This window comes from Thalassophryne amazonica, chromosome 22 (genome assembly GCF_902500255.1).
Source record: "Thalassophryne amazonica chromosome 22, fThaAma1.1, whole genome shotgun sequence".
NCBI classification, from domain to species: Eukaryota; Metazoa; Chordata; class Actinopteri; order Batrachoidiformes; family Batrachoididae; genus Thalassophryne; species Thalassophryne amazonica.
In genome coordinates this window covers 28,658,408-28,683,004 of record NC_047124.1, presented here as the reverse complement: position 1 = coordinate 28,683,004, position 24,597 = coordinate 28,658,408, and the positions used below count along the sequence as shown (strand labels likewise).

The following is a 24,597-nucleotide window of genomic DNA, read 5'->3' as shown; positions in this document are numbered from 1 at the left end:
TGGTCAGACTGCACTGAAAACCTTCAGTGATGGACAGATACATTACTGTGTGTGTGTGTGTGTGTGTGTGTGTGCGTGTGTGAGCACGTGCGCTCTGTGGGAGCTGTAATGTGGGTCGACGTGAGGCAGAGGTGGATACTTTTAGCTCAGTAAAAATATCCTTCTTTCTCTCGTCTGTCCATCACTCCATCGCTGCACCTCCTGCCTTGAACACTGACACATCTGGAGCATTACAAAATTCTTCAAAGTTTCACTCGGGCACTACGATTCACTTTTTGTAACATTTGTGATGTTTCTGTGACAACCACCATTCTTCTCTTCATGCCAAGCAAACTTTATTGTAATTTCAAGAGGATAATTTGAACTGATGGATAATTTGAACTGATGGAAGAGTAATCTTCCCATTTTTCCGATCACCCCACTGATAAATGAAAATCCAAAAGTTTACTACATAGACCATGACTTTTAGGCTTGTTTATTAGCATAAATTGTAGATAACAGTCATAACTGTTTCTTAATTAGTGTATAATTACACGTAACAGTGAATCAAAGTGTTTTCATAACCTTAGATTGAGCCCTTCATGTCTACATGGGAGCAGGCTGAAGAAAAAAAGAGAAACCAGCGGTTGCTCCGCTGTACACTGTCTACTGCTTGCTAGTTCACTCTAACATGTTTGAGAACCGTCATTTTTGTGAAATATAAGATCATACATATTGTTTATAACAACAGAAGGCAAGGGAGCATGAATCTCCATCAACAAGTGAATGAAAATCATGTCCACCGACTGCGAAATGCAATCAGCAACCTCACCACCAGATTACATTAAATCCTACACACTCTACCTTTAAATCAATTACAGTGTCTATTTCTTTATCATATTTCATCACACCTGCCAAAAATGCCTGTTGAAGAGAAAAAAAAAAAAAAACATACAAGTTGCACTGGAGTATAAGTCACTCTTATTTTGGAAATTACAAACTTTCATTTTGGATTTTTGTGCATTGTTGTATTGTACTTTTTTATTATTTCCATTTAATATTTTGTTATTGAAGTTGATTTTGTGTAGCACTTTGATTCATGTGAAACTCCTATAGAAATAGTTATTATGTGTAGCTGTTATATTATTATAACATAGATAATATATAGATTATTTATTTTTATATTCTTTTTTTGGCTGCTTCTGTTAGGGGTCGCCACAGCAGATCAATTGTTTCTATGTCACACTGTCCTCTGTATCTTCCTCTGTCACACCAACCATCTGCATGTCCTCCCTCAGCACATCCATAAACCTCCTCTTTGGCCTCCCTCTTCTCCTCCTGCCTGGTGGCTCCATCCTCAGCATCCTTCTCCCGATATAACTTGGGTCCCTCCTCTGCACATTTCCAAACCATCTCAATCTCACCTCTCTGACTTTGTCTCCAAACGTCCCACCTGAGTTGTCCCTCTGAAATGTTCATTCCTCATCCTGTCCATCCTCGTCACTCCCACAGAAAATCACATCATCTTCAGCTCTGCTTCCTGTCTTTTTGTTAGCGCCACCGTCTCCGTACAACATAGCTGGTCTCACTACTGCCTTGTAGACTTTCCACTTCACTTCTGCAGATATTCTTTAACCAGAAATCTCTCCTACCACCTTTCTCCACCCTGCCTGCACTCTCTTCTTCACCTCTCTACCACACTCCTCATTACTTTGGACAGTTCACCCCAAGTATTTAAACTCATCTATTTTCACCACTTCTGCTCCTTGTAACTGCACTATTCCACTGGGCTCCCTCACATTCACACACGTACTCACTTTTGCTCCTACTGACTTTCATTCCTCTGCTCTCCAGAGCATATCTCCACCTCTCCAGGCTAGACTCAACCTGCTCTCACTACAGATCACAATGTCATTTGCAAAAATCATAGCCCATGGAGACTCCTGTCTGGTCTCATCAGTCAACCGGTCCATCACCACTGTGAACAAGAAAGGACTCACAGCTGATCCTTGGTGTAATCCCACCTCCACCTTGAAGCAGTCTGTCATTCTTACTGTGCATCTCACCACTGCCACACTGTCCTTGTACATGTCCTGCACTACCCTCACATACTTCTCTGCCATTCTGGCACCCTGTCAGCTTTCTTGAAATACACAAACACACAATGTAACTCCTTCTTGCCTTCTCTATATTTGTCCATCAGTCTTCTCAGAGCAAACATTGCATCGTGGTGCTCTTTCTCAGAATGGAACCATATTGCTGCTCACAGATCTTCACCTGTTTTCTAAGCCTAACTTCTACTACTCTTTCCCATAACTTCATGCTGTGGCTGGTCATCTTAATGCCTTTGTCATTACTGCAACTCTGCACATTACAATATAGACAGTATACATAATTATAATTACCATATTTTCCAGAGTATAAATCGTGCTTTGTTTTGTTTTTTTGTTTGTTTGTTTGCTAGATGGGGAGGCCCTGGGACTTATACTTGGGTACAACTTATACACCAAAAAAAAATTTAAAAAAAAATCATCCATTTGTTATTCATAATATAAAATCTTTTGCCAGTTTTACAGCAGGAAAGAAAAAAAAAAATATCGGAAGAATTAAGCTACGACTTGTTGAAAAAAAATTTGGATCGCCACAACTCAGTCTTTGGGACCATCTCCAAATGATTCATGGTACCAAAGCAACACTCCGTAATACAAAAATATAGGAATCTTGTGATAAAATTCCATATATTCTATTCATGTAAGATTGAGAGCTGCAACAATTAATCGATGAATCGATGATTAATCGACTGTAAAATTAATAGACTGCTATTTTAATAATAAGTCATTTTCAGACTTTTCTTTTTAAGCATCCAAATTCTTTGATTTCAGCTTCTTAAATATGAATATTGTTTTACTGGTTGCTTTACTCCTATCTGGCAGTAATCTGAACATCTCTGGGCTATGAAGAAAACAGGCCATCTGAAATCTTCGTCTTTTGCTCTAGATGATTGATCAATATTTTTTCCACCATTTTTTTGATACTTTATGGCCCGAACAACTAATCGATTAATCGAAAAAATAATCAATTGATTAATTGAGTATGAAATTAATGGCAAATGTTGAGACACAATTACGTCTTATGCCCCGGTCACACAGCAACGGCGATACCTGGACGAAGGATAAAACATCAAAAAGCCACAAATCGTCAAGAAAAGGTGGACGAAAGATCCTGCAGCTTTCCCATTACAGAAAAGTCTGCGAATCAAACTAACGAAAGAAAAACTAAGCGAACATTGAACTTGATGCTTTAGGCTAAACGAAATCAAAATGAAACATTCATGATGAGGTGACCGAAAGGGGGTATAAAACAGAGCGCAGACAGCTTTGTTCTCATTTCCGCAGTACCTGCAGGTGCAAGATTTTGTTTGTCTTCACATTTTTAGTTCTCGCGGCGTACACTTTACACTGTGATTGTACCTGTCCTGACGAATACCTTTGAGTCCATGGCGACGATGAGGATCTGTTTGTGTCAGATGAAGGCTACTCCCGAAGACATGCACACGCAGTAACACGCAGGGCAGCCACAAATGATTGAAACGTGCGTAAATAGTTAAAGTAGTTGATAAAATGTTCTTAATGCTTTCGTCCCAAAAATGAACAATCCATTAGCAATACAAGGATATTTCGGCCAGCTCATCGAAGCTTTAGTTGTTGATTCATACAGATACTGTTGCATTCGTCAACGTTCGTTCAATATGTTGGACTTGGGAGGCTGGGCAAAGTTGGACGAATGAAACGCTATGAAAACTATGCAAACGATAAAAAACAAACAAAAAAAAAGTCAAGAACGAAAGCAAAATAAAATACGGACGAATTGAAGTCGTCGTCGGTATTCGTTCAAATTTATCAACAGTTTAAAAATTCTGACGAAGCCTCAGCTGCAGGAACGAAGCCCAGATTTCGTCTTTCGTTTGAGCTTCCTTGTCCTTTGTTAGTGGCGTGTGACTGGGCCTTTAAGCGCCAAAAACTGCCACACTTCTCTAAATGCTGCAACTGAAACCCTACTGAAAGGTTAAAAACATGTGATCATATTTCGTACATGCTACCCTTAAATGTTTCCCTGATGCCATCGGATCAGACATCAAGGCGTCGTTAAAGTTAAAAATGCTTCAGTCAGAGATGCTTTAAATAGTCTTTTCTTCCTTTTAAAGAAAGGAGAGGTTGTGAGTTGGGGGGGGGGGGCAGAGGTTTGTGTGGACATCTCCCTATCTTTATCACCAGGATGGGACTATTAAAGAGCGAGGACAAGGACGAGGGAGGGGAGAGGAAATGGTGTTGTAATGAATACCTTGTCACCGCTGCCATCAGGTGGTGTCCATCTTTCACTTTTATTGGAGGTGGAGGTGAAGACCAGCGGAAAAAAAAAAGAAGATATAGAGAGAAGCAGGGAGAGACAGCAATGCATTATTGGCCATTTTCAATTCAAAACGATGCAGCTGCATCGTCAGAGTGGTTTATAGGTGCGCTGCACTTGATCTTTTTTCTGAACGAGGAAGGAGAAAATGGTCCAAGTGATAAAAGCTTCAGCGTCAGTTGAACCATTTTTGTACTCAGTACAGAATGTCGTGTTATAACCGGTGGCTGAAATATGCTATAAATTAGAAGGGCACTCAGAGAGGGAACGGCTTCGACAAGGCTGCACAATCCTGTAGTTCTCCATCAGGATTAACAATGCTGCGTTTTTTTACAGTAAGTTTAACCTTCATGAGCATCTCCGTTGCCTTTACCTTGGAACAGATCCAGAGACGCTTCAAAATGTTGAAAATGCAAAATAAAGAAGGGCACTCAGTCGAGCGCATGCCTCAAACTTTTATCATGATGAATCCTCTTTGATCCAAAAATCACTAAACCTTAATCCCGTTCATGGCTTTGAACATGATTATCTCAAAAGTATCATCCAACCTTTATCTGTTATCGTTGGTGATCTTTGATTCTGATTGTGACTTCTGAGCGTGAGCTTTAACCTTTGATCTTAATTGCTGATCTGTCATCCTGATGACTGATATTTGTCACTATAATGGAACTTTGATTCTGATTGCTGACCTGACCTCTGATGCTGAACTTGACCTTTGATCTTAAGCTTTGTGCTCTGATCTTAATTGCTGACCTGCCATCCTGATTACTGATCTTTTTGTCCTGATGACTGATATTTGATACTGATAAAGGAACTTTGATCCTGATTACTCACCTGACCTTTCATCCCAATCTTGACCTTTGTTCTTAAGCTTGGACTTTTGATCTTAATTATTGACTTGTCACACTGATTACTGAACTTTTGTCCTGATGACTGACATTTGATACTGATAACATAACTTTGATCCTGATCACTGACTAAGCCTTTGATCCCAATCTTTGATCTTGAGTTTTAACCTTTTGTCCTAATTACTGACCTCAGTAGTTAGGGTTAGATTTTCACTAAACTTCGATCCTGATTACTTATATTGGACAGTGAGCATGGAACTTTGATCGTGATTACTGACCTGACCTTTCATCCCAATCTTGACCTTTGTTCTTAAGCTTGGACCTCTGATCTTAATTATTGACTTGTCACACTGATTACTGAACTTTTGTCCTGATGACTGACATTTGATACTGATAACATAACTTTGATCCTGATCACTGACTAAGCCTTTGATCCTGATCTTTGATCTTGAGTTTTAACCTTTTGTCCTACTTACTGACCTCTGCAGTCAGGGTTAGATTATCACTAAACTTGGACCCTGATTACTTATATTGGACAGTGAGCATGGAACTTGGATCCTGATTACTGACCTTTGATCCCGATTACTGATCTTTAGTCCCGATGACTGATATTTGATTCTGATTGTTGAACTTTTATCCCGATTACTGACCTTTGATCTTGACTTGATAGTTACCATTTTATATCCTGTTATTTTCTCTTTTTTCCTGAGTTTTGATGTTTGTTCCTGATTACAGGATTAAACCAATCAGAGTCAAGCACCTGGAATTAAAAATCAAAGTGAGATGCTGCCCCTAGAGCTGGATCTGCACCAAAATTTGATGGGTTTCTCTTTGGCCCGTGTCGCATCTCTCTATCAGTTTTAATTAAAATCAATTCATTGGTCCTTGTGCAATGCTGCTGCTGCTGAATTAGCTAAGAAACTAGATAGTGACAACGATAAAGATAAGATAATGGGATCTGAAAACCTTTAAGTCATCTCATTAAAAACAAACGTAACAACCAATAGTCATAACCACTATGTCAGACTTAATAACAACTAGAAGTGATAGAAATATTACTACTTCAGATTTAGAATATAACAATTAAAAAAGTGCTTTTCTTTTGGGGAGAAAAAAAAAACAACATAATGCTTGCTCCATCTGGTTGGTTTATCATAAAACAAACTGCTTTTCTGTGTTTTACTGTGTAGATAAAACGCAAACACACTGCGAAGACAACAGAACATTAACAACCTGATGTGCTGACGAACGCACGGCCACACGCACATTTTATTTTTACCCAATTTGAAAAGAATGCAGAATAATTTGACTGAAAGTGGGACGACAGAGAAAATGAGCAGAAAATAAGGAGAATGCACATTTTATTACTGAGTGATGAATCCATTCATAGGAAAACAGGAAAAGCTCCGAATATCTTTGCTGTGTTGATTTTTGGAGTAAAGTGTGTGGGGGGGGAGATGCCCCCAAAATACAGACGCAGTGGATCAGAAACCAGCAGCAACCTGACAGAGCAACTTCTGAGTTGAAAGTGAGCATGACTGCAGCAGAAATGATAACTGGGGTATTCCAAGTGTCCTCTGGGATTTGGAAATAGGAACAGCATTTAGGATTTTGGAATAATGACACCCTCTGGCTAACGGCGCAGTTGGAACTTGTTCTGCGGAAACCGTCATGGAAATTTTGAGTTTTTCTGTGTAGAAGAGCCAACTGCTGAGGATTAAACCTGATGAGGGACTGTAGTGACTCTGAGTCATCTCTAAATACACACACACACACACACACACACACACTTTGCTTGCTATAACTAATGCACATTTCTATTCTGTTTTTCTTTGCAGGCAACTCCACATATTGTCACGGGTCAAACAGAAACAGAAATTTTAATCCCTGACGAGATGATCTTATTTACCTCAACCATCAGTGGAGTACTCTTGATAACTTCAATCTCCAGAAAGTGGAATGAACACACATGGAAACAAATAGACCAGCAGGCAATGTGCGCAGCAATACACCAGCAAGGCATTGCACACGAAGTTCCAGACTAAAATCACGACCCACGTCTGTGGTAACGCTCATTGAAACAACTGCTTCAGCAACTGCTGGAGCAGGATTATGCAACATGTACTGCAAAACCTACAGCACAGCTACAATTACGGCTCCATCGAAGCACAAGCACACATTCAGACAGACACAGTCGCCATGTTTTCAGAGGAGCGAGAAGTGTTGAAGGTTCAGATCCTTGAGACATCATGGTGGCACTGGGGAGTGCGTGAATGGGAATATACTGCACATATAAGTAATACAGCTCGAAGTGAACTCTCGTGTTGTATCACTCTGATGTTAAAACCCAACACAGTAGAGAAGCTTGAATCTTCGACTGGACTGGGTTGATTGACGTAAGGACGTTTCGCTTCAAATCGCAGAAGCTTCCTCAGCTAAAATTCTTGCTCTGGTAGTCTGACTTCTGTCTAACCGTTGTCGAGAAGAACAAACAGAAGCCACAAAAGCTGGAGTTTTAAGCCTAACCAGATGCCTCCTACCGAGAGGCAGACTGCTATTGGCTGGTGACTAAACAATTGCTTTAATTAGCACCTACTGTGCTCTAGTTAGCACCCTCCTAATGACAGGGTAGCTGTTCCTCCTAATGATGGGACTGACGCCTCTCCTGATGGTGTGAATGACTCATTAAGGGTCAGACAGAAGTCAGATATATAGATGACATATCAAGATGCCAATTAGACAGCATGATTATTGCACAAGTGTGCCTTAGGCTGGCCACAATAAAAGGCCAGTCAGAAATGTTCAGTTTTATCATGAGAGAAATGGGTCTTTCTGGACCAGATGTGGAAGGTAAAGTTGAAAGTGGTACCAGTGGAAACAGGAACAGTAGGAGCTGTAACCCCCAAATTGGGAGAGTGGTTCCACCAGATTCCAGGCATAACATGAGAGATCTCTATTCAGAAGAGTGCAGTCCTAGGAACAGCTAAGATACTGTGCCGAACCCTCAAACTCCCAAGCCCCTGGTAAAAAAAAAAAAAATTCTAATGATATATACAAACTTTTCTATGATATATATATATATATATATATATATATATATATATATATCTCATAATGTCCATGAGAAACACAACTTTCTCCCACTTTGGTTCCTATCCTGTGTAACTAAGGACAGCATCACTACGGTTACCATATCCATGACAACCTCTGCTACTGCTATTATTGGGCCTATTTTCACGGAGACAGAACAGCACATTATGGGATGCAGACAGAAATAGAAATCTTGAACTTGAAGCAATACAACACATCTCTGGTATTACATAAAAACACTTGCACAAATCCAGCAAAGGGGGAGCTACTTGACGGAGCATTGTCAGAATATTAATGCAGCTGTTTTGTGACTACGCTTCATAAAACTAGAAAACTTTAGCAGTGTGTTTTTTGTCTGTCACCATCATTGGTCAGGTCAGCATGCACTGGAGTACTGTGTTGATACTTCATGATGGCGACCCCTCAGTGGTGAGGGAGATTGTCTTTTGGTTGAATTCCTGGAAGGGATGGCATTTCGGCATGAATGAATCAATGAGGCTGGGGGTCAAAGGCTTTGACCACCAGCCCTAAGGCTAAAGCTTTGACCCCAACACCACAGCCAAGGCTTTGACCCACAACGAGACCAAGGTTTTGACACCCAGCCCTAAGGCTAAAGCTTTGACCCCAACACCAAATCCAAGGCTTTGACCCACAACAATAAGACCAAGGCTTGGACGCTGAACACCAAGACCAAGGTTTTGACCCCACTGCTAAGGCCAAAGCTTTAAACCCCACACTAAGGTTAAAGCTTTGACCCCAAGGGCTAAAGCTTAAGCAGTGATCCCCAACACCAAGGTCAAGGTTTTCACCCCCAGTGCGAAGGCTAAAGCTTTGACCCCAAGGCCAAGGCTTGACCCCATTGCTAAAGCCAAGACTTTGACCCCAACTCCAAGGCCAAGGCTTTGAACACCAATGCTAAGGTTAAGCTTTTGATGCCCAAGGCCAAGGTTTGAAGACTTAAGGCCAAGCCTAATGCCAAGACAAAAACAAACGGGACAAAATAAAAATTGGATCCTACAAAGACTGAGGTTCACAAAAAAAAAAAAAAAAAAAAAAAAAAAACAATGCAAAGAACATGAAGGTGCATATGTGAAAGTAGCTTCAACAACAGCAGTTCTTTCCAGTTAAAATTGAATTCTGCATTGTACAGGTTGTTTGGCTACTTAACAATAGTAAAATTCCATATGATGATCAAGACTTTGAATCCTCATGGCCAAGGCCAAAGCATCCAACACCAGCAAATGGGCCTTAGTTCTTTAGGCCAAGGTTGGTGGCCTAATGAATTTTAGCACCATTCCTATAAGGCTTTACAACCAGCATCAGTCCACTGCAGTAACAAGTGCAGTCAATAATATAACACAGTGTCATATGCAGAACTGCATACTGAATTACCAAGAGACAGAATGAGAAGCAGAGAGAGTGGGTGATGGATGAAGACTGAGTGGATGAAAGTAGCTGTCCTCTGTCAGTCCTATTTCCGCTTTCCAACAACTCACATACAGTACTTGGTGAGATACTATGCCGCTAAAAATATCAGATAGTAGGACCACCATTAAGTGAATGTCCCTTTTTTGGCATAGAGATGTATACACCCCAAGTCCAGGAAGCCTGGATCTTATTCTTGTTCCAGGACAACTACAAACCCAGACACTCCGATTCCTTACTGAGCTTCTCGTGTGTTGTAATCAGCGTATCCCATGATTCAGCAACAATCACAACATCATCTACAAAGTTAACCCATTAGAACAAACATAACAAACTCTTAAGATTTCTTAATGCATCCTGTTGGAAGTACTGTAGAAAATCTCTTTTTTGTAAGTTTTATCCAATATGATGAAATCATATGGACATTTTGCTTAGTATACTTGTTTATAAAAGAAGTACTCTCCATCTCTGCATGAGCAATAAAAGAGTTCAACCTCTTGCCCATGTCAGTTTTAAAATTTTTAATTTCGGCACGTATGATAACAAAACCCTCCTTGACATGAAATTAAATTCTGTAAATTGGTATTTTTGGCAATGTTGCATCTGTTACACTGATCTATATAAAGACAGAGGTGTTTTGCACCACCACACTGGGGAGAAGCCACAAAATCAATAGAGCTGACAATTCCTCAGTCAATCACAATTTTCTACTTGGCTAAAATGTTACTGTTGCTGGCAGGATAATAATGCTCTATTTTTAATCAAATCTGCTCACGGACTAATACTTGACACTGCTCTGAAGTTCTCAAACCCTCCTTTTTATGCAGAATTTAAAGTGGAAAGTCATAATCTACAATACCATTTATACCATCTCTTCATTTGGGCTGCAATGAAAGATTATTTTCATGATGAATTAATTTATTGATTATTTTCTCAATTAACTGATGAGTTGTTTGGTGTGTAAAACATGACAAAATGGTAAAAAAAAGTGTTCATCAGTGTTTCCCAAAGCCCACGATGATGTCCTCAGTAGTCTATATTTGTCCACAACCAAAGACATTCACTTCACTTTACTGCCAGACATGAGGAAAGACATTTGTAATAAATAAGTAGATAAATAAAATTCACATTTAAAACCTGAACTCCAAAATGTGACTCTCTCTTTATATATATATATATATATATATATATATATATATATATATATATATACACCGTGTGCTGCTATATAGTGATTCTGGAACCTCAATTTCCCTGAGGGAGTCTTCCCAAGGAATCAATTAAGTTGTATCTAATGTTATATACTGTATATATATATATATATATATATATATATATATATATATATATATATATATATACACTCAACAAAAATATAAACGCAACACTTTTGGTTTTGCTCCCATTTTGTATGAGATGAACTCAAAGATCTAAAACTTTTTCCACATACACAATATCACCATTTCCCTCAAATATTGTTCACAAACCAGTCGAAATCTGTGATAGTGAGCACTTCTCCTTTGCTGAGATAATCCATCCCACCTCACAGGTGTGCCATATCAAGATGCTGATTAGACACCATGATTAGTGCACAGGTGTGCCTTAGACTGCCCACAATAAAAGGCCACTCTGAAAGGTGCAGTTTTGTTTTATTGGAGGGGATACCAGTCAGTATCTGGTGTGACCACCATTTGCCTCATGCAGTGCAACACATCTCCTTCGCATCATCCGTGAAGAGAACACCTCTCCAACGTGCCAAACGCCAGCAAATGTGAGCATTTGCCCACTCAAGTCGGTTACGATGACAAACTAGAGTCAGGTCGAGACCCCGATGAGGACGACGAGCATGCAGATGAGCTTCCCTGAGATGGTTTCTGACAGTCTGTGCAGAAATTCTTTGGTTATGCAAACCGATTGTTTCAGCAGCTGTCCGAGTGGCTGGTCTCAGACGATCTTGGAGGTGAACATGCTGGATGTGGAGGTCCTGGGCTGGTGTGGTTACACGTGGTCTGCGGTTGTGAGGCTGGTTGGATGTACTGCCAAATTCTCTGAAACACCTTTGGAGACGGCTTATGGTAGAGAAATGAACATTCAATACACGAGCAACAGCTCTGGTTGACATTCCTGCTGTCAGCATGCCAATTGCACGCTCCCTCAAATCTTGTGACATCTGTGGCATTGTGCTGTGTGATAAAACTGCACCTTTCAGAGTGGCCTTTTATTGTGGGCAGTCTAAGGCACACCTGTGCACTAATCATGGTGTCTAATCAGCATCTTGGTATGGCACACCTGTGAGGTGGGATGGATTATCTCAGCAAAGGAGAAGTGCTCACTATCACAGATTTAGATTGGTTTGTGAACAATATTTGAGGGAAATGGTGATATTGTGTATGTGGAAAAAGATTTAGATCTTTGAGTTCATCTCATACAAAATGGGAGCAAAGCCAAAAGTGTTGTGTTTATATTTTTGTTGAGTGTGTATATATATATATATATATATGTGTGTGTGTGTGTGTGTGTGTGTGTGTGTGTGTGCCTCAAAATGATTAATCAATTATTAAAATAATATAGTTGGCAATTTATTTGATAGGCAAATAGCAATCGATCTTGCTCCTGGTTTTCATTTCTCTGCTATAATTTGTGCTTCTCGCCGTCACATCTTTCACCTCCATAAACCACACATGGCATCTGAAAGCATTCCCAACTCTTTTTTTCCCCCTCAGACACAAACCAAATACCCAGCTACAAAATCCATCAAACGTGCCACCGTGACTGGGAAAAACAGTCAATGAGCCAACCAGCCATCAAAACCATCAAACAACAAGCAAGCGTATTCTAGCATCAAGCCATTTATATCAAGCAGTCCACTCACCAGGTTGGAATTGGTGGCGTTGGAGTCGTCCTCAGGGAAGGGGATGTAGACAGCTAAGGCCACACAGTTGGCAAAAATGGTCATCAAGATGATGATCTCAAATGGTCTGAGAGGACAGTTAGGGATTATACAGGCCAGACCAAACGCAAGCAATCAGACATGAGCACAACAGTAAACATAGCAAGTGATTTGTTCTTGTAAAAACAAACAAACAAAAAAAACAACACAATTTTATTCAAGAATATTTCTCACTGAAACACATTCTGAACAGTGTGTTCCCATTCAAGTTTTTTATCACTTAAGAAATAAAAAGGATGTTCTTCAGCACAACTATAATTCTGTTTCTTAGTACTGAAGTAAAGGATACACACTTTTATATCACCCATATGGTCAAAATTCACCTTCTCTAGAAAAAAATTTGAATTTTGACTCCTGGGTTAAAGTAAAGCAAAAAAGGACGATGACATACGTTCTATGGTGATATTACAGATGACATGAGGGAATAGAGGGGCCAGCTGTTGAACTGCTACCCTACATAAGATAGTTTTAATACGACAGAGCTGAAGAAACACTGTAGACTTTCAATTGTGACAGAAAATGCCAAAAATAAAAAAAAGAAGAAGAGGACATGCACACATCCCACCAGAAATCCTGTTGGGAAGAAACTGGGCACAGTAGTCCCGTTTGAGGGCGGGCGCTAAAGGGGTAAAATATGACACATATAACACACTTTTTCTACATCCGGGGGCCGCCCTTGTCTGTCCGCAGCAGAAACATGGCCCTTTCTCTGACTTTTTGGGCAAATTACACGGCAAACAAAGTGAAAATGCAAACAAAAAGTGACAATGTGGTGGAAAGCGGATATGTGTTGCGGTTTGTTTATGACCTGGAGCTCAAACGTGTCAAGGCGGTTGTGCAGGTGAGAGAACGCAGCTGCTCTGGCTAGGTGTGTAGGCCAACACTTACCAACACGACCATTTGCTTCGTCCGAAAAAACTGCTGCTTCGGTGATAGCAGCTGAAAACAAAACAGTTCACCGTTTTTCCATTAGAAGAGACTAATTCTGGGTGGAGACTGCGCTGCCCTATTGCAAGGTTCTCGCCAGCGCAGTTGAGCATAGGGGGCCCCTATGCTGTGATTTGGATTCCCTATACTGTGATTTGGGCCACTACGCTGTGATTTAACCAGCATTGGGGGGGGTTCTGTTTTTTTTTTCTTTTCCTTTTTTAATGGACATTTCGCGTGCTATTTAATGTCCCAGTTAGCAACACAAAGTGGCCCTCAAATGCAGGAAATAGTATTTCAAAGGGTTATAAATTTCAAAATTTTCTGGGGAGGAGATGCCCCTGAACCCTCCTATAATACTCATGTGTACAATGTTAGTCGCACAGCTATGCCCCGCTAAGTTCCCCCCTATGCTATGAAAAAAATCCTGGTGAGAACCCTGTATTGGGATAAAATCTGGTCATATTTCACATAAACATTTTGCTGGTTATCTGCTGGACAGGTAAGACAATACTCACAGAGATCTACTGTGTCAGTTGTTGATACTAAGGCTAGTTACAGTTGCAACATTTTTAACTGGTTTGCCAAAAAGAGTCCGTAGGAAGACTGACGTTTCATTAAACCTTTATTACAACTTACCAGTTTCCACTGAATGCATGAACTTCGAACCTCTGCGAGATCTACACTCGCTATAGTTACCGCGGAATCTCACCAAATAAACACTTCACTACCAATAATATTAACTGTAATGTTGTGATATACCTCAGGAATACAGGTATTTTATAATAACTACATTTCAACTTGAAATCAATTTTGTGGACAACTGGAAGGGACTACGCGTTTAAATAAGCTCAGGCACGCAAGCAATGTGCAGCGAGAGAGATCAAAGCTGTTACGTTTGTTAACAATAAGACGTATCGGGCCACTTGAGGAAGCGCTTTGTGTATTTCAGGGAACTGCGAGAGAGACAGAGCATGCCCAAATATAGGCGCGGCGAACTAAAGGACCGTCGTGTGGAAGATTGGATGTGGAGAGAAGGAGAGAGAGGGAAATGGAATGAGAAAGAGGAGCGACGCAGAGGGGTTTTATTTGGAACAGTCCTTGAGAGGGGAGCGACCTCATTATTTCTGGCCTTAGAGAGGGACATACAAAGTGAGCAGAGAGAGAGAATGTGAAGGAGAGATAGAGGAGGTCTGCTTTTCATCAACACAATTACTAACTGCCACTGCCGTCACCTCCCTCCACCTTTGTCTCTTTGTTTGCTCTCTTCTTCCTCCTCACTTCCTTCTTTCCTTCCTTCCTTCTTGGCTCGGTGTCACATCTGTCTAGACTCCAGACCTTGTAGTAGAACGAGCAGCTTGTCTCCACCGTAGTATGTGCTTTGCAATTAGCATATCAAATTCAAAAAGGAAAAACTGAAGCGCCGTCGCTGACTGCACTCAAATGTAGATGTGTCAGCTCTTATCGGGACGTTCGCGCCAAAGTAGCTGCGCTTGTTGTTTAGTCTTCAAGTCATTTCGCCACTCATCCAAGTGGCTTCTTCAGTCTAATGTAAACTGACGTGGTAGACCAACTTATATCCTTCAGAGTCCGTCTCTGTTGGAAACAAATGGAGCGCTTCAAGTCAACGATGGAAACCGTGTTCATGTTGCCTTGCAGAGTTCTTAAATTTGCACATTTTGGACACAAACGAAAGCCCATTATTGACCGTGCTTATCCACGGATTCTGTAGTGTGAAACAGATGAGAGTCAACAACACCCCCTGGACAGGATGCCAGTCCAATGTAGGTTACTTCCCCAGCTGAGGTTGGTACCCATTTAAAGCTGGGTGGACTGAGAGGCATCTTGTCCAAGGATGCACACAGATAGTACGACCAAGAATTGAACCCAGGTCAACAATGTAGCCAGGTTTCCATGCAAACTGCGCAAACTAAAGTACTGAGTTGAAAATGCGCTTCATGGAAAGGCTGTATTTCAATAAAACATCATAAAAACATTTCTACGCTCATGTGAGGTGGTTTCTCAGCAACCGGATCTCAGGGCAATAGCGTCATGGCATCACTATAAGCTCGTGATAACTTCATGAACATGTAACACAATGAAATTTGACACTGTTTTTACACCTGATGCAAGTCCAGCTTCCAAGTGATCTCCCAGCCAAGTACTGATCAGTTGTGGTCAGGTGAGGTGGCTGAGGTGGTATGGCTGGAGCTCAGTCTAAGATCATGCACTGTCACTACAATCACCACACCCAAGGAACCATCTTGGTTCCTGAATGGCAACCACCCAGGAAGACATCCAGTCCAGCCCCCACTTCAACGCGACCTCAGCCAGGTTAAATGTGGGCGTGTCCTTGGCTTTTTCACAGCCATTCAGGATCTCAACACTGAAGCACCTGCATGCTGGATCATGTCCACATGGCCACAATGTTGCGGTTAATGTTTCCTCACAATCCTCAAACTAATCATCTTAGTCTCCTTAAGGAACAGATCTTCTGACAGTTATTTCAGTGGTACCAAAGGATCCTCTGGAGAGACTTGGGTCAGTGGCTTGTGTCCAAGTCTCACAACCATACAGTAAGATGGAAAGGACCAGGGTCCTAACAAAGGGGCTCAGTCAAAAGAGTATAATTTCATTATTACTACCACATAAGATGGGTAGTGCACCCCCCCAACCAGCCCATCACTATTCATCCAACCAAATTGTTACAGATCATGGTTTACAGGATTGCGAAGTACGAGGTCTATTAGAAAAGTATCCGACCTTATTATTTTTTTCAAAAACCATATGGATTTGAATCACGTGTGATTACATCAGACATGCTTGAACCCTCGTGGGCATGCGAGAGTTTTTTCACGCCTGTCGGTTACGTCATTTGCCTGTGGGCAGTCTTTGAGTGAGGAGTCGCCCACCCTCTCGTCATTTTTTTCATTGTTTAGGAATGGCTCAGAGACTGCTGCTTTGTTTGATCAATTTTTTTTCAAAACTGTAAGGCACAACTGAGTGGACACCATTCGATAAATTCAGCTGGTTTTCGGTAAAAATTTTAACGGCTGATGAGAGATTTTGGTCTGGTAGTGTCGCCGTAAGGACGGCCCACGGTGCCTGACGGCGATCTGCGCTTCGAGGCGGCAGCGTCTCGCCGTTTCAAGTTGAAAACATCCACATTTCAGGCTTTGTTGATCCAGGAAGTCGTCAGAGAACAGAGAACTTTCAGAAGAAGTCGGCATGAGGAGTTTATTCGGACATTCCATTGTTAACGGACATTCTGTAATGAAAGAACGTGCGGGCAGAGTCGCATGTCGAGCCGGACCCGACCGCGGGGGGTCGCGACAGGAAAAACACCTCCGTGTTGGAAACCTTAATGGGCAAGTTGGAACATGCCCAAGCTGTTAAACAATTTCTCAGTTACTCACTTGTTGAAAGCCCTCAAAAGCCGCCTGAATTTTACAAATGGTTTTCAACACGGAGGTGTTTTTCCTGTCGCGGCGCACACAGATTTGCCGAGTCGTCACGGAAACGACTCGGCGAATTTGCGCGCACGTCTTTCATTAAAAAATGTCCTTAAACAGTGGAATGTCCGCATAAAGTCCTAATGCCGGCCTCTTCTGAATCTTCTCTGTTCTCTCACGACGTCCTGGGTGAATTAAGCCTTAAATTAGGATGTTTTCAGGTCGAAACAGGCCGACGACGGCGCCTGGAAGCGCTGCACGACGTCCCGCTCTGTGGGAAGTCCTTACACCGACAGAAACACCCCATAATCTCTCATCAGCCGTTAAACTTTTCACCGAAAACCAGCTTCATTTCTCGAATAGTGTCCACTCGTATATTCCTCACAGGTCCAGAAAAAAGCAACGCGCGCCGTCTGGAGCAGCGTGTGAAACAAAGGAATTCAGCCGAGAGGGCGGGACCACATCTCACTCAAGGCCTGCCCACAGGGAAATGACGTCACCGACACGCATGAAAAAACTCACGCATGCGCACGAGGGTTCAAGCATGATTGGTGTAATCACGTCATTCAAATCCATATAGTTAAAAAAAAATAAAAGGGTCGGTTTATTACCTAATAGACCTCGTATACTCTGGTAAATGACTGCAAGTGCACGTAATCATCTGAAATGATTGTCTCCAGCTTGTCTAATATAAGCCTAAATGAATTACACGACAAGGATTAATGAATCCTAGATTGGTTAGTTCATCTTTGATCTTTTAAACTGATATATGAATAACAAGGCCCATATCTTTAGCAACCTTGTGTAATCACTCAAACACAGTAGCAGTTGGACTGTATTTCCTTTTGACAAACAAGCTGATCTTCTCTGGAGTTTTAAGTGGTGTTTGAGAAAACACCCTTGAGACCGAAAAGGGGAAAAAGGAACTCTATGCTTCGTCTGCCAGGTCGAATATTTTGCTCATGTTTGGATTGAGGACTGACACTTTAACATCACTGGGCTGAGGATCATTTCACTTATTCAGCCTCTGACCCAAAATGGATCAACGTTTCAATCACGGTTTCAGCTTGGGCTCATTAAAACACACTCCAGACAAGCAGGGATCTGCGGAAAACCAGGCCTGTGACTCTTTCTGGATTCCTGACCTATAATTTAAGTAACCCTTGAGGTCTGCTTCTATCAACATGATCATAAATCTAAAGCTTGCTGCGCTGTTGAAGGCAAAACAACACTTGGAGGAAAGTCTGGAAGTCCGTTTCAATCATAACACCATGCACTTAATCCATTAATAACTTCTAATAATGACAATAATGACGATGGATATGTATCTTTAGTGCATAAACAGCAAACAGCTGCAGTATGTTTAAATGAAAATTTTTATTGACTGAAAAAGCTACAAACAAGAGCAATCCAAGATGTCTGACGTCCACTAATCTGGTCCAGATCACCTCCAAAATTCAGTAGATTCTTCCATGGCCTAATATCTATCTGTGGTGCAAATTTGGTGATAATTCATGAAGGAGCTTTGATGTAATCTTTCAAAGCCTATACAAAGGGAAATGTTGATCCGGAATCCAGATCTGGATCCAGATCACCTCCAAAATATAGTGTAGTCTTCCGTGTCATAACATCTATATGTGGTGCAAATCTTGTGAGAATCCATGAAGTAGTTTTGACGTAATACTTCAAAGCCTTTATCAATCAATCAATCCAATCAATTTTATTTATATAGCGCCAAATCACAACAAACAGTTGCCCCAAGGTGCTTTATATTGTAAGGCAAGGCCATACAATAATTACGTAAAACCCCAACGGTCAAAACGACCCCCTGTGAGCAAGCACTTGGCTACAGTGGGAAGGAAAAACTCCCTTTTAACAGGAAGAAACCTCCAGCAGAACCAGGCTCAGGGAGGGACAGTCTTCTGCTGGGACTGGTTGGGGCTGAGGGAGAGAACCAGGAAAAAGACATGCTGTGGAGGGGAGCAGAGATCAATCACTAATGATTAAATGCAGAGTGGTGCATACAGAGCAAAAAGAGAAAGAAACAGTCAGTGCATCATGGGAACCCCCCAGCAGTCTAGGTCTATAGCAGCATAACTAAGGGATGGTTCAGGGTCACCTGATCCAGCCCTAACTATAAGCTTTAGCAAAAAGGAAAGTTTTAAGCCTAATCTTAAAAGTAGAGAGGGTGTCTGTCTCCCTGATCCGAATTGGGAGCTGGTTCCACAGGAGAGGAGCCTGAAAGCTGAAGGCTCTGCCTCCCATTCTACTCTTACAAACCCTAGGAACTACAAGTAAGCCTGCAGTCTGAGAGCGAAGCACTCTATTGGGGTGATATTGTTCTACGAGGTCCCTAAGACAAGATGGGACCTGATTATTCAAAACCTTATAAGTAAGAAGAAGAATTTTAAATTCTATTCTAGAATTAACAGGAAGCCAATGAAGAGAGGCCAATATGGGTGAGATATGCTCTCTCCTTCTAGTCCCCGTTAGTACTCTAGCTGCAGCATTTTGAATTAACTGAAGGCTTTTCAGGGAACTTTTAGGACAACCTGATAATAATGAATTACAATAGTCCAGCCTAGAGGAAATAAATGCATGAATTAGTTTTTCAGCATCACTCTGAGACAAGACATTTCTAATTTTAGAGATATTGCGTAAATGCAAAAAAGCAGTCCTACATATTTGTTTAATATGCGCTTTGAATGACATATCCTGATCAAAAATGACTCCAAGATTTCTCACAGTATTACTAGAGGTCAGGGTAATGCCATCCAGAGTAAGGATCTGGTTAGACACCATGTTTCTAAGATTTGTGGGGCCAAGTACAATAACTTCAGTTTTATCTGAGTTTAAAAGCAGGAAATTAGAGGTCATCCATGTCTTTATGTCTGTAAGACAATCCTGCAGTTTAGCTAATTGGTGTGTGTCCTCTGGCTTCATGGATAGATACAGCTGGGTATCATCTGCGTAACAATGAAAATTTAAGCAATACCGTCTAATAATACTGCCTAAGGGAAGCATGTATAAAGTGAATAAAATTGGCCCTAGCACAGAACCTTATGGAACTCCATAATTAACCTTAGTCTGTGAAGAAGATTCCCCATTTACATGAACAAATTCTAATCTATTAGATAAATATGATTCAAACCACCGCAGCGCAGTGCCTTTAATACCTATGGCATGCTCTAATCTCTGTAATAAAATTTTATGGTCAACAGTATCAAAAGCAGCACTGAGATCTAACAGAACAAGCACAGAGATGAGTCCACTGTCTGAGGCCATAAGAAGATCATTTGTAACCTTCACTAATGCTGTTTCTGTACTATGATGACTTCTAAAACCTGACTGAAACTCTTCAAATAGACCATTCCTCTGCAGATGATCAGTTAGCTGTTTTACAACTACCCTTTCAAGAATTTTTGAGAGAAAAGGAAGGTTGGAGATTGGCCTATAATTAGCTAAGATAGCTGGGTCAAGTGATGGCTTTTTAAGTAATGGTTTAATTACTGCCACCTTAAAAGCCTGTGGTACATAGCCAACTAACAAAGATAGATTGATCATATTTAAGATCGAAGCATTAAATAATGGTAGGGCTTCCTTGAGCAGCCTGGTAGGAATGGGGTCTAATAGACATGTTGATGGTTTGGATGAAGTAACTAATGAAAATAACTCAGACAGAACAATCTGAGAGAAAGAGTCTAACCAAATACCGGCATCACTGAAAGCAGCCAAAGATAACGATACGTCTTTGGGATGGTTATGAGTAATTTTTTCTCTAATAGTTAAAATTTTGTTAGCAAAGAAAGTCATGAAGTCATTACTAGTTAAAGTTAATGGAATACTCAGCTCAATAGAGCTCTGACTCTTTGTCAGCCTGGCTACAGTGCTGAAAAGAAACCTGGGGTTGTTCTTATTTTCTTCAATTAGTGATGAGTAGTAAGATGTCCTAGCTTTACGGAGGGCTTTTTTATAGAGCAACAGACTCTTTTTCCAGGCTAAATGAAGATCTTCTAAATTAGTGAGACGCCATTTCCTCTCCAACTTACGGGTTATCTGCTGTAAGCTGCGAGTTTGTGAGTTATACCACTGAGTCAGGCACTTCTGATTTAAAGCTCTCTTTTTCAGAGGAGCTACAGCATCCAAAGTTGTCTTCAATGAGGATGTAAAACTATTGACGAGATACTCTATCTCACTTACAGAGTTTAGGTAGCTACTCTGCACTGTGCTGGTATATGGCATTAGAGAACATAAAGAAGGAATCATATCCTTAAACCTAGTTACAGCGCTTTCTGAAAGACTTCTAGTGTAATGAAACTTATTCCCCACGGCTGGGTAGTCCATCAGAGTAAATGTAAATGTTATTAAGAAATGATCAGACAGAAGGGAGTTTTCAGGGAATACTGTTAAGTCTTCTATTTCCATACCATAAGTCAGAACAAGATCTAAGATATGATTAAAGTGGTGGGTGGACTCATTTACATTTTGAGCAAAGCCAATAGAGTCTAATAATAGATTAAATGCAGTGTTGAGGCTGTCATTCTCAGCATCTGTGTGGATGTTAAAATCGCCCACTATAATTATCTTATCTGAGCTAAGCACTAAGTCAGACAAAAAGTCTGAAAATTCACAGAGAAATTCACAGTAACGACCAGGTGGACGATAGATAATAACAAATAAAACTGGTTTTTGGGACTTCCAAATTGGATGGACAAGAATATGTTGATCAATTATTATATCATTTACCAACAGGGACTTAGAAGAGAGAGACCTAATGTTTAATAGACCACATTTAACTGTTTTAGTCTGTGGTGCAGTTGAAGGTGCTATATTATTTTTTCTTTTTGAATTTTTATGCTTAAATAGATTTTTACTGGTTACTGGTGGTTTGGAAGCAGGCACCGTCTCTACGGGGATGGGGTAATGAGGGGATGGCAGGGGGAGAGAAGCTGCAGAGAGGTGTGTAAGACTACAACTCTGCTTCCTGGTCCCAACCCTGGATAGTCACGGTGTGGAGGATTTAAGAAAATTGGCCAGATTTCTAGAAATGAGAGCTGCTCCATCCAAAGTGGGATGGATGCCGTCTCTCCTAACAAGACCAGGTTTTCCCCAGAAGCTTTGCCAATTATCTATGAAGCCCATCTCATTTTTTGGACACCACTCAGACAGCCAGCAATTCAAGGAGAACATGCGGCTAAACATGTCACTCCCGGTCCGATTGGGGAGGGGCCCAGAGAAAACTACAGAGTCCGACATTGTTTTTGCAAAGTTACACATCGATTCAATGTTAATTTTAGTGACCTCCGATTGGCGTAACCAGGTGTCATTACTGCCGACGTGAATTACAATCTTACCAAATTTACGCTTAGCCTTAGCCAGCAGTTTCAAATTTCCTTCAATGTCGCCTGCTCTGGCCCCCGGAAGACAATTGACTATGGTTGCTGGTGTCGCTAACTTCACATTTCTCAAAACAGAGTCGCCAATAACCAGAGTTTGATCCTCGGCGACTCGCCGAGTGGGGAAAAACGGTTAGAAATGTGAACGGGTTGGCGGTGTACACGGGGCTTCTGTTTAGGACTACGCTTCCTCCTCACAGTCACCCAGTCGGCCTGCTTTCCCGGCTGCTCAGGATCTGCCAGAGGGGAACTAACGGCGGCTAAGCTACCTTGGTCCGCACCGACTACAGGGGCCTGGCTAGCTGTAGAATTTTCCACGGTGCGGAGCCGAGTCTCCAATTCGCCCAGCCTGGTCTCCAAAGCTACGAATAAGCTACACTTATTACAAGTACCATTACTGCTAAAGGAGGCCGAGGAATAACTAAACATTTCACACCCAGAGCAGAAAAGTGCAGGAGAGACAGGAGAAGCCGCCATTCTAAACCGGCTAAGAGCTAGTAGCTGCGCTAAGCTAGCAGATTCCGAAAAACACGCAAAGTGAATAATGTGTAAATAATTTAGAGGTGATTCAGCAGAGGGAGTGCTTTAGTTAAGGCACATGAAGATAACACTGGGAAACAAATCGTTATCTAGATAACTAGATCAATCTAACTGCGCAGATTAAACAGCTAACAACTTATAAAGTGAACTCTTGATCCACAATCCAGATCCAGATCCGGATCACCTCCAAAATTCAGCGGACTCTTCCATGGCCTATATCTATCTGTGGTGCAAATTTGGTGAGAATCCATGAGGGAGTTTTGATGTAATCCTTCAAAGCCTACATAAAGGGAAATCTTGATCCAGAATCCAGATCTGGATCCAGATCACCTCCAAAATACAGCACAGTCTTCCATGGTCTAACGTCTATCTGTGGTGCAAATCTGGTGAGAATCCATGAAGTAGTTTTGACGTAATCCTTCAAAGCGTTTATAAAGTGAAATCTTGATCCACAATCCGGATCCCGATCCAGATCACCTCCAAACTTCAGTGGACTCTTCCATGGCCTAATATTTATCTGTGGTACAAATTTGGTGGGAATCCATGAAGTAGTTTTGACGTAATCCTTTAAAGTGTTTATAAAGTGAAATCTTGATCCAGAATCGAGATCCAGATCACCTCCAAAATGCAGTGGAGTCTTCCATGCCTCGATATCTATCTGTGGTGCAAATTTGGTGAGAATCATTGAAGGAGTTTTGAAGTAATCCTTCAAAGCCTATACAAAGGGAAATCTTGATCCAGAATCCAGATCCGGATCCAGATCACCTCCAAAATGCAGTGGAGTCTTACATTGTCTAACATCTATCTGTGGTGCAAATCTGGCGAGAATCCATGAAGTAGTTTTGACATAATCCTTCAAAATGTTTATAAAGTGAAATCTTGATCCACAATCCGGATCCAGATCCAGATCACCTCCGAACTTCAGTGGACTCTTCCAGGGCCTAATATCTATCTGTGGTGCAAATTTAGTGAGAATCATTGAAGGAGTTTTGAAGTAATCCTTCAAAGCCTATACAAAGGGAAATCTTGATCCAGAATCCAGATCCGGATCCAGATCACCTCCAAAATGCAGTGGAGTCTTACATTGTCTAACATCTATCTGTGGTGCAAATCTGGTGAGAATCCATGAAGTAGTTTTGACATAATCCTTCAAAATGTTTATAAAGTGAAATCTTGATCCACAATCCGGATCCAGAGCCAGATCACCTCCAAACTTCAGTGGACTCTTCCAGGGCCTAATATCTATCTGTGGTGCAAATTTGGTGAGAATCTGTGAGGGAGTTTGACGTAATCCTTCAAAGCCTTCATAAAGAGAAATCTTGATCCAGAATCCAGATCTGGATCCAGATCACCTCCAAAATTCAGTGGACTCTTCCATGAACTAACATCTATATGTGGTACAAATTTAGTGAGACTCCATGAAGTACACTCAACAAAAATATAAACGCAACACATTTGGTTTTGCTCCCATTTTGTATGAGATGAACTCAAAGATCTAAAACTTTTTCCACATACACAATATCACCATTTCCCTCAAATATTGTTCACAAACCAGTCTAAATCTGTGATAGTGAGCACTTCTC

The 24,597-nt window shown here is 41.2% G+C and overlaps 1 protein-coding gene across 1 annotated transcript in view; it reads right to left on the bottom strand.

The window, feature by feature from the left end:
* Positions 1–24,597, bottom strand: part of cacna1c (calcium channel, voltage-dependent, L type, alpha 1C subunit) — a 531,481-nt gene that overhangs the window by 343,181 nt on the left and 163,703 nt on the right. The window contains exon 4 of the mRNA XM_034163903.1: positions 12,622–12,727. Within this exon, the coding sequence (XP_034019794.1) occupies positions 12,622–12,727 (106 nt within the window). The remainder of the gene's footprint in view (positions 1–12,621; positions 12,728–24,597) is intronic.